The following is a 10,604-nucleotide window of genomic DNA, read 5'->3' as shown; positions in this document are numbered from 1 at the left end:
GGGAGCCCCTTTAAAAGTTATAATAATTGTACCCATTTGATCAAATTTCAATGGGTCGAATTCATTGATTAGTGGGGTCAGTTTCCTTGGATCCGGAGGGGATCTAGTTCTTTTGCTCGAAACTGAATCCCCTCCATATCCCAATAAACTAAGCCCATTATTCAAAGAATTCGGATCATTGAAATTTGATCTAACGACTACAAACAGAGAGCTCATCTAAAAGTTATAATAATTGTAGTCATTAGATCAAATTTCAACAGTCCGGATTCATTGATTAGTGGGCTCAATTTCCAAGCCATTTTCACTAGTTTTTTCTAAAAAATTAAGGGTAGTGCTTCTTCTTTTTTTTTCACATATAGACAACTCCCTTTAATTTAATTTTAATTTTTATAATTTTTCAATTCATTCAATTTGACGACAAAATATTTAAAAAATTTGATACTCAAAATTGAGAGTATATGTGGAAGCTAAAAGATAGTATATAGATGCAACTTAATACTGTGGTCTAGTGATATTCCTATTTACTTGTAAGTGAGAGATCTTATGTTCGACTCTCAGACTCTCGTCAAATGCGAATTTAAACCATATATTGCTAGCCCATTGTGAAGCTATGTTTACCCCCTTTGTCACATCCCGGCCCGGGCGGGACCACTTCCCGGGCCCGCTCCACTACCGTAGCACGATATTGTCCGCTTTGGGCTTACCATTCCCTCACGGTTTTGTTTTTGGGAACTCACGAGCAACTTCCCAGTGGGTCACCCATCATGGGATTGCTTTAGCCCCCTTCTCGCTTAACTTCGGAGTTCCTACGGAACCCGAAGCCAGTGAGCTCCCAAAAGGCCTCGTGCTAGATAGGGATGAGAATATACATTTAAGGATCACTCCCCTGGGCGATGTGGGATGTCACAATCCACCCCCCTTAGGGGCCCGACGTCCTCATCGGCACACACGCGGCCAGGGTTAGGTTCTGATACCAAATTGTCGCATCCCGGCCCGGGACGGATCACTTCCCAGGCCCGCTCCACCACCGTAGCACGATATTGTCCGTTTTGGGCTTACCATTCCCTCACGGTTTTGTTTTTGGGAACTCATGAGCAACTTCCCAGTGGGTCACCCATCATGGGATTGCTCTAGCCCCCTTCTCGCTTAACTTCGGAGTTCCTACGGAACCCGAAGCCAGTGAGCTCCCAAAAGGCCTCGTGCTAGGTAGAGATGAGAATATACATATAAGGATCACTCCCCTGGGTGATGTGGGATGTCACACCCTTCCCTCAGTGTAGATACTAGTATTTGTTCAAAAAAAAAAAAAAAAAGATAGTATACAAATAGCACCACCCTTATATTAGAAGTATGTTACTCTCCTAGTTAATTAGACATGTTTATGATTCCTACGTCGTTGTTTAGGATTTTTAGTACCTACGAAAAAAAGGTTAAAATCACACAAAATACTTACAAGAGTACAAGAATGTTGTAGTATAAATGCTTATGCAAGGTTATTCTCCACAAGGACTATTTAAATAATTTATGTAAAAACAATCCTAATTAACTACTTAAAACTAAAAATTTAGAAGTATGATTTGGAAATTGGGTAATATTAAAAACGAATTTTAATTAAAAAAATAGTAAATTCGTCCAAAATTAATAAAAGAAAAGAGTTTTTAAATATCAATTCATAAAAGCACTAAGGTTCCTCTATTACCTAGCAATTCTATGTTTTTCCTAATATATATCTATTTAGAACCTCCAACATATAACGTATATCTAACAAGCACTCCGTCCGGACGTTTGGATCAAATATAAACATGAGAGGCTCATTATGTTTTGCGAAAACCCTTTGAAAAATCATGCAAACCTTAAGACATGGTGTTCATCTTAAGTGAAATTACAATTATTAATCACAAGAAACCATCGTCAATTTCATGAAACCTTCCGACCAAAATTGCATCAAAAATTTTCGATACCAACTGTGATTCCAACCCCATATTAAACTGTGTTATCCTGTGTTCGCCCTTTCTGTCACTAAAATTAGCATCGACACCGTCAAACACGTGAACCTTAACATATAAGTAATAAATAAATAAATAAAAATTTCAACAATGAGCACATCTAAGCTCAAAACATACAATATGTAAATGCTTTTTCGAACACATAAATTATGAGTGGGCACCGAAGCAACTAAACTAACAAATTAGAATCATTTTGGTCGGTTTGGTTTGGTTTTGACTAATAGAAAAGTCAAATAATTTAAATCTGCATCGAATCGATTTATTTTTAGTTTCGTTCAATTTTTATACTTTTAAAACTGATCAAAACTAAACCGGACCTACCATATCTCTTGTAATTATTTATTTTATTTATTATAAAAATGTCAACGTTAGGTTATTTTGATGTCTTACCATACACATATTACAAGTTGTAACGATTGGTAACAATTAGAAATTTGTCTGCATTTTATGCTTATATGAGATTGCAACTAACAAAATCGTTTGCTAACGTGAAATTTAATTTAGCTAAAACTTAGTCTTGGTTGATTTGATGTAAATTTTATGTTTCAAAAACTTAATATTTTGATTGAATTGGAATGTGTGAGAGGTTTGAATTTCAGAAAATTAAAAATATAAAATACTGGACGTTTAATTGATGTGTTGGAATAGGTTTAAACCAACCAAACCAAACTGATTAATAATGGCTTAGTTGGTTTGGTTTCAATAGTGGTATGGTCAAAATCAAACCAAACCAAACTATCCATAGGCCATGTTATTGTTAACAAAGACAAATCCATTGCTGATTTATTTATAAGTGATAAGTCTTAGGTTAAATTCTCGTTAATTGTGAATTTGAACCACATTATTACTAGCCCGTTGTGAGACTTAGTCTACTTACTCACCTCTTAGTGTAGATAATATAATTTGTTCAAAAATATCAATTATTCTTTCAGCCTAATAGGTTCCAGCCTCCTCTCACCTAAACATTTTGAAACCCCCCCCCTCCCCCCCCCCCAAAAAAAAAAAATCTCATTAGATCATTTTCAATGGAAATGTCAAATTAAGCAGTCAAATTAAAATTGATAGTTGATGAGGCAACTTGAAATCTTATGTTAAATTTTGTGTTTCTCCAACCAAATTGTCATTGAAACAAAATTTTTATTAGTTGAAATGCTAGTGAAATAGGAAATTCATCATTAAACTAATAAAAAATGAATGGATGTCGACGTCAAATAATTCATATTTACAAAGACTTCAATTCAATCCGCAAATAACATTTCGGTTGAGATGATTTTCTATGCTGGTAGTGACATTTCCACCCAAGTTTGTCTTTCACGTTGGAGATGCTGTTAGGTTTTTGTTACCGACACGGAGTCGAAAACTCGGGTCGGACTTGCCCACTTTAAAACAAAAGCCAGAAAGCCTGGAACATTGAAGCACATTTCTCTTTGCCTGTTCTACAAGCCAATAAACTCTGCAAAAACCCGAACCTCCGTTACTCACCGATCTTCGAAGCTCCAAACCTTTTCCGCCATGCTTAACGGTAAGAGCGCTGATCGAGCTTAATTTTATATTATATTTTATTGATTTTATCTGTATTTCAAATTGGTATTTATACTTGATTGTTTTTAATTTCGAGCATTTCTGGCGTGTAATGTTTCACTTTGGGGGCGAACTTAGGGGTTTTCATTCAGTTCTGTGATCTAGGTTACCGGAGATTTGTGGTGTTTGATGCGCCTAAGCAGTTTGTTCGTCCGTCTTTTTTTGAGTAATTTGAGCTCGATTTGTAGGTTGTATTTGGAAATTAGGATCTGTGTCCTTGTAGTTTTGGGATTTCTGATGTGGGTTTTCGTGTTTAAGTGGAGTGGTTTAGTTACGCATATAAATTTCTCTGTCAATTAGGTGTGTTTGCTATTTCATCTTATGCAACAATGTTCATACCATACAATCGAAGAATCCCATTAGAGGATTAACTAGTTTTAACTTAGCTGAAATTTGGGATTTCTCATGTGGGTTTTTATATATCAAGTGGACCGGTTCAGTTGCACATATAAATTTCTCAGTTAATTTGGCTTCTCTTTGCTGTATTCATCTTATGCAACAATGTTGCATAGCATACTAGCGAAGAATTTAAGGTGTTGCTGAAAACGCAGTTTTACAAGACTCCAGTTTTTTTTTTTCTTTTTTTTTTTTTTTTAATTAAACATTCCGCTTGTGTTTTGGTTACTAACCAAACATTAAGGGTGTGGTGCTGTACTAACCTGAGTAGGCATAGGGCATGCTTATATGACTTCACAGTGAACAGATTGCAACACCTTTACCCATCCGATTTAAGTTCCATCAAGAACGCAACTGCTTTAATGCCCCACTTCATTACAAGCCCATGCTACTAGACTTCAGACTTTTGTTAGATTCGAATGAACTAGTCTTAGTTGGGTACCGAATTTTTATTCTTTCCAGATGCTATTAGCTTAGTCTGAGAATGGTATAGATGGATTCTTATAAGATATGTTGTTCTGCAGATTTGTAACTTGTTACTTGGGTTGGTAGATTCTGTTATTGACATTTGTGGTTTATTACTCATTTTCAGTGAGTGTAAAATGGCAAAAGGAGCTGTTGAAAGCTGTGGAAATTGATACTACTCAGCCACCTTATGTATTTAAATGCCAACTATACGACTTAACAGGGGTACCTCCTGAAAGACAGAAGATAATGGTTAAAGGTGGTTTATTGAAGGTAAATAGATCGCTCAGGCGTAGTGAAATTGTCCATATATACATATGTCTTGTTCTTGATGCTGGAATGGTCAAGTAAATCCTTTTTCACACGCCAATTAAAACTTCCTGTACAAAGATGAATTTGGATATTATATGCCTAACCTTTTGTGTGTTTGTATGTTTTTTAAATGTAGGATGATGCAGACTGGTCGACTCTAGGAGTAAAAGACGTGGGTTTTTGTTAAGCGAATCACAATTAGTATTATATGTATCTTCTTCTTATTTATTGTTGCTTTAATCACAAATCTTCATTGTTTCCTACAAGAAAAAGAAATGATCGATAATATATACATTTTGTAGGGTCAAAAATTGATGATGATGGGGACAGCAGATGAGGTTGTCAAGGCTCCAGAGAAGGCTATTGTATTTGCAGAAGATCTCCCAGAAGAAGAACAAGCTCTTCACTTGGTAAGTACTATGTAGTTGTGTTTTGCAGATTTAAAAAGCTGTCTTTTCTTCTTAGTGGACCTTGTGCTGTTATTATGACATACATGTGATATTTTTCTGCAAACTTCTCCCATCTCTTTCATTTAGAGTTTTGCAAATTTCTGTCATCTTTTTAATTTGACCTTGTGCTGTTATTATGATATGCTAGTGGCTCTGTAACATTTTTATTTTTTTCTTACTTTTTTGTGATTATGACATTAATGAGGATTTTGTGCTGGACTGTTCTGGTAAGTTTCCTTGTTGGCTAGTAGTGCCAACACATTATTTTATTCTCATTTGCATGTGAATCATTATCAGAAATAATGGCTTCAGAGCATTCTCAATTATGCCACTTTTATATCTTTGAAGGTTCAGTCGTAAAATGAACTTTTGTGTCCTTTTCTCTTTTTATTTCAGTAATTTTAACTTGTTAGATTTTTTATGTGTTTCTGAATTTCATGATTTTATTTTGGGTTTCAATATTTTTTCCTTTTCTTTTTGCCATGTGTATAAATTATTTCGACCTATGTTACTTTTATTTCCAGGGTTATGGTGCTGGTCTATTTAACTTGGGAAACACCTGCTATATGAACTCCACCATACAATGTCTGCATTCTGTTCCAGAGTTGAAATCAGCTTTGATCAAGTAAGTTAGATTCTTCAGTTAAAGAATGAATTTCAATTTCTTACAATTGTTTTTCCTATCAGACTAGTGATGACAATGTATTATTTCTTCAGGTATTCACATTCTGGAAGAAGCAATGATGTGGATCAGACTTCTCATATGTTGACTATTACAACTCGTGATTTATTTAGTGAACTGGATAAAAGTGTCAAGGCTGTGGCACCCATGCAATTTTGGATGGTTTGTTATCTTTATTCACTGTTTTAATTAAATTCTTGAACTACTTTTCATCTGTCCATGAAGCTTGAGAAACTTGTATTGTATATTCTTAATTCTTGCATTTTACTTTGGATAGAAACTATGTCATGGAGCCTAATAATCATTAGTGTATTGGTAGTTTCTTACTAGTACAGGCGGAACGAATAACAAGTTGGTTTGTTGTTATATCTGCAGGTATTGCGCAAAAAGTATCCTCAATTTGGTCAGCAGCATAATGGTACCTTCATGCAACAGGTTTTCAATTTGGGATTTTATCCTGTTGTAAGGCTGCATTTTTTCGGTCTAGCTACTTTGGTAGTTTATTGATTTTTTTTTGTTCTTAATGCATAACAGGATGCTGAAGAATGTTGGTCACAGCTTTTATACACCCTTTCTCAATCTCTAAGATCGTCCGGTTCTAGGTGTGTTTTTTATTTTATTTTTCTGGTTTTAGATATGTGTAGGAAGTTAGGAGTTGAGAGTGGTTTAATGACCTTAGGCTTAACCTAATGATCTATGGAAACTGAGTCCACTTTGATTGTTATGTATGCTAAATTTGTGTACTAATACTTTTGTAAGCAATTTTTGTCTTTGTTTTCTTTGAACTCCTAAGTTCTTTTAGGTCCAGTAGCAATTTTTGTTCTCTTTGTTTCGGTTGCCAGTCTTTGTTCTGCTGTACATATATTGGAAATTATACTGAATAATGTTTTCTTGCAGTGAAAGTCCAGACTCTGTTAAAGCACTTTTTGGCATTGAACTTGTTAGCAGGTTAGACATCTGCAACTTATCAATTTACTGTATTCTAATTAGATATTGACTAACACTCAGTTGCAGTCTGAGATTACCTAACATTTTTCAGTTTAATTATGAAATTAATAATATATACTTCAGTTTTTATGACTGGCTTAAATTTTTTTTAACAGTTAACGTTTGAATAATTTGTTCAGTTTCTTCTTGCTGGCTTGATATATTACTTGCTTGTTGAAGTTCATATTTCATTTATGAGTTATAAGTTTAATGAAGCTGAGATTTTTCTACCATTTGTTACATTTATTGATGTGGTGGACTGCTAGGGTGCACTGCATAGAAAGTGGGGAAGAAAGCTCAGAAGCAGAGTCAGTTTATTCTCTGAAGTGCCACATATCACATGAGGTGAACCATTTGCATGAAGGGTTAAAACATGTAAGAATAATCTTCTTCATTTCATTTTGTGTGCGCGTGCTAGAACGTGTGATGATATTATCATGATACTCGATAGTAATTACAGGGTCCTCATATATTACACTTCTTCATGCAGGGTTTAAAATCAGAACTGGAAAAAAATTCTCCTTCCTTGGGGCGTAGTGCCATGTATGTCAAGGAGTCTCTTATCAATGGCCTTCCAAGGTACAAAAATGACTACATGTATATTAATGCATTATTCTTGATTCTAACCTGTTAGTCACCAACATGTAATGATTTGCACTATTACATAGTGCGCTTAGTATCTTGTGCGCTTATTTAAGGTTCTGATTGTTAATCATTTCGGTTTTAGTTTTAGTTTTCATTTTTTGTGCTATGAAGAATGTAGGAGAAAGGTGGAAATAAGAAAGGTAAAGGAAGGATGGTGGAAGAAATGCGAAAAGGACTATGTATGAAATGCTCCATAGGAGTCCATACACACACAAAATGAAAACCAAACAACCAAATACTGGAAACAATTCCAAATTGTTTTCACTTTCATGTTTTTGTTTTCATACAATCTTCATTTCTCTCTCCCTCCCACCATCTCTGTTCGTCCCTTTCCATTCCTCATTCTCCCCTATGCTTTATTTCTATTTCTAGCACAAAAAATAAAAATTATGAGCTAAAATTGATATGGTTATCAAACAGGCCCCAAGTTCTGGATGGGTGGCTAATTGTGTGTAGTCTGCCCTTTTGACTTAACTCAAAAAAATATTACAAAAGGGGAATCTTACAGTTAGTTTTTTTTTTCCGTCTAGGTACCTGACCATTCAGTTTGTACGTTTTTTCTGGAAGAGGGAATCAAATCAGAAGGCCAAGATTTTGCGGGTAATGCCTTTTTTTTTCCTTCTGATGTACAAATTTGTCGTTTGTCTCCTTCCATATCATTTTAGGTGGAAAAAGAAGTTATTTCCTTAAAAGAGTTTCTACATATGTGTTGAGTATGCTTTACAGTTTTTTTTTTTTTTTTTGGCAAGTTTACTGCAGTGCTATCTTATTATGAAACTGTTATTAGCAACACTGCCTAATAAACTGTTTTCTATTGTCTTAGAAAGTCGATTACCCTTTGCAATTGGATATTTTTGATCTGTGTTCAGATGATCTTCGCAAAACATTGGAAACTCCTCGTCAGGTATATACTTCTCTTTGATTTTGATGAACTTATGTTAACATTTGGTAAAAAACATCGACTGTTATTCTGTTGTACTGGTCCTAATTATTTCCAACCTCAACTTTCAGAGACTGAGGGATGAGGAAGGTAAAAAACTTGGTTTGAAACCCAGTGAAAAGAGCTCTGATTCAAAAGACAAGGATATCAAGATGTCTGATGTGGAGGTGATTATACAACCTAGCTATACACTTTTTCTCAGAAACCTCATGCACTGCCTATTTGAATACGTATAAAGCATCACCCTCTTTTCTGCATGCAGGGATCCTCAAACAGAAGTGGAGAATCATCTAATCCTACATCAGAAGAAGGTAAAAATCAATCAACCTTCATAAGTTCAACCTTGTGATTTTTTTTCCACTCTGGTTGTTTGAGTCCTTAGTTAGCCCTTATTTCGCCGTCCATTTGCTGCAGGTGCTATGACTGGAATTTATGATTTGGTTGCTGTGCTGACACACAAGGGCCGTAGTGCAGACTCTGGCCATTATGTTGCCTGGGTCAAGCAAGAAAGTGGTCAGTTTTCTGGAATAACTGCTAGTTTGTCTGCATGTGATAAATTCAAACCTTTTAACTCATGGAATTATTTTGTTTGGTCAAGGGAAATGGATCCAATATGACGATGACAATCCCTACCCACAGAAGGAGGAAGACATCACCAAACTCTCTGGAGGAGGTAAGATTGCTGAAAATTCTTCTTACGAGAAAGTTGATAAAAATCCATGTGATGCCATTATGTATCTTATAGCATATATAGATCTCTAACAGCCAAGCGGCTCACCTGCGAACTTGTCAATTAGCAGTGCCTAAACCTACTTACTTATGTCTTGGGCAACACTCTTTCTGCTTGCACCCCGCCGCTTTGGCATCTATCTGGTTAGCTTAATATTGCCGTCACTCTAATAGTTTTTGCTTGTTTCAGGTGATTGGCATATGGCCTATATCTGCTTGTACAAGGCCCGTACCATCCGCATGTGATATTTTCCTTTACCTCAATTGAAATTGAAACACCCTTTCAGTTTATATTTCACAGGGATTAGAGTCTACACAACTGTATCGTGTGCAATTGAAATTTGTCCCCAATGTGTGTTACAAGGAAAAATTCAGGAATTTTAGACCTTTTTTTAATTATGTAAGCAAATTTATTTGGTTTACGTTGAAGTTTGTCCTAAATGTGTGCTAGAACGAAGACTCATTGCCATTTAGATGTTTCTTTAATTTGAGTGTTGCATGTTTTGCCGGAATGCTCGAGTTACTGTTAACAAAATATAGACAGTGAAAGTCGAATTAAGCTGCACGAAATGTTGTCCCTTCTTATCAGCTCCCTCATAGTTATAGTAGGGCATATCGCAGACGAATCCCACTCGTGCGACCCCGAACCTGCGGCTGTGGCTTCGGATAGGGGTTGGAGGAAGCGCTATCCCCCCGAGCCAAGTGGAGCATGCATGGAGTCAAATGTTGCTTCTATTCTTTTCCTTGGCACAGCTGGGCCTTTCTGGACTTGAACTAGAGACCTCGCCTGTGAAGTAAATCATCGCACAACCTAGCTCAGGGTGTGTGGATTGCATTTGTAGTAAGCATGTGGGAAATATTTGGTTTTGCAGCACAAAACCAAGCCATTATATGTCCCTACCGTAACTGGATCTTCTTTCAATCGGGGAAACTCTAGTCTTTCAAACAGCGGAGCTAGCAGTAGCACATTTGACAACGACAACGATGTCAGTCTAGCAAGTCAGTCTTCCCCTTCCAAGCTTATCACTTGGAAACACAAAGATTGAAAAACGAATCAACTGCTTGGAAGCTGACAAAGAATTTCCGTTAACAAATCGTCAGAGAAATCGCCAAAATTACTAGCATTCATCCAATTCGATGATGATCGATAAGACGATGTTGTTGATAGTTTTGGCTGCTATCTACCTCCTGTCTCTATGTTATATAACTTATATTTCAAGGACACGCAAGCGTAACAGAAAAATTAGACATCTAGGAATACTAATACGTAACAAAAACAATCAGAAAGATTCCATCGTATTAGCGGCCTCTATATGCTAAAGTTATATAAAGAAGCCATTTAGTGGCTTTCTTTGGACATGTTTTAGGTTTGAATCACATGGATGGTAAGTTCGATATCAAATTCTATATAT

General features: G+C 35.9%; 1 protein-coding gene across 1 annotated transcript; it reads left to right on the top strand.

The window, feature by feature from the left end:
- The first annotated feature begins 3,307 nt into the window (after positions 1–3,307).
- Positions 3,308–9,688, top strand: LOC137739237 (ubiquitin carboxyl-terminal hydrolase 6-like). Its single transcript, XM_068478789.1, has 18 exons — positions 3,308–3,528; positions 4,576–4,721; positions 4,897–4,932; positions 5,063–5,170; positions 5,734–5,834; positions 5,927–6,053; positions 6,267–6,326; positions 6,426–6,493; positions 6,789–6,839; positions 7,145–7,253; positions 7,369–7,457; positions 8,054–8,123; positions 8,347–8,427; positions 8,535–8,630; positions 8,726–8,774; positions 8,878–8,976; positions 9,062–9,136; positions 9,383–9,688. Exons 1-18 carry the CDS (start codon positions 3,519–3,521, stop codon positions 9,436–9,438), a joined length of 1,431 nt encoding a protein of 476 aa, XP_068334890.1. The 5' UTR covers positions 3,308–3,518; the 3' UTR covers positions 9,439–9,688.
- The last annotated feature ends 916 nt before the right edge of the window (positions 9,689–10,604 follow it).

This window comes from Pyrus communis, chromosome 7 (assembly GCF_963583255.1).
Source record: "Pyrus communis chromosome 7, drPyrComm1.1, whole genome shotgun sequence".
In the NCBI taxonomy this organism is placed as follows: domain Eukaryota; kingdom Viridiplantae; phylum Streptophyta; class Magnoliopsida; order Rosales; family Rosaceae; genus Pyrus; species Pyrus communis.
This window is presented reverse-complemented; position numbering and strand designations above follow the sequence as displayed.

Coding starts and splice junctions, on each gene's coding strand:
- LOC137739237 (XM_068478789.1), top strand. Junction 8,124..8,346: donor AGAAGGCCAAGATTTTGCGG/GTAATGCCTTTT, acceptor CTATTGTCTTAG/AAAGTCGATTACCCTTTGCA. Junction 8,631..8,725: donor TCAAGATGTCTGATGTGGAG/GTGATTATACAA, acceptor TTCTGCATGCAG/GGATCCTCAAACAGAAGTGG.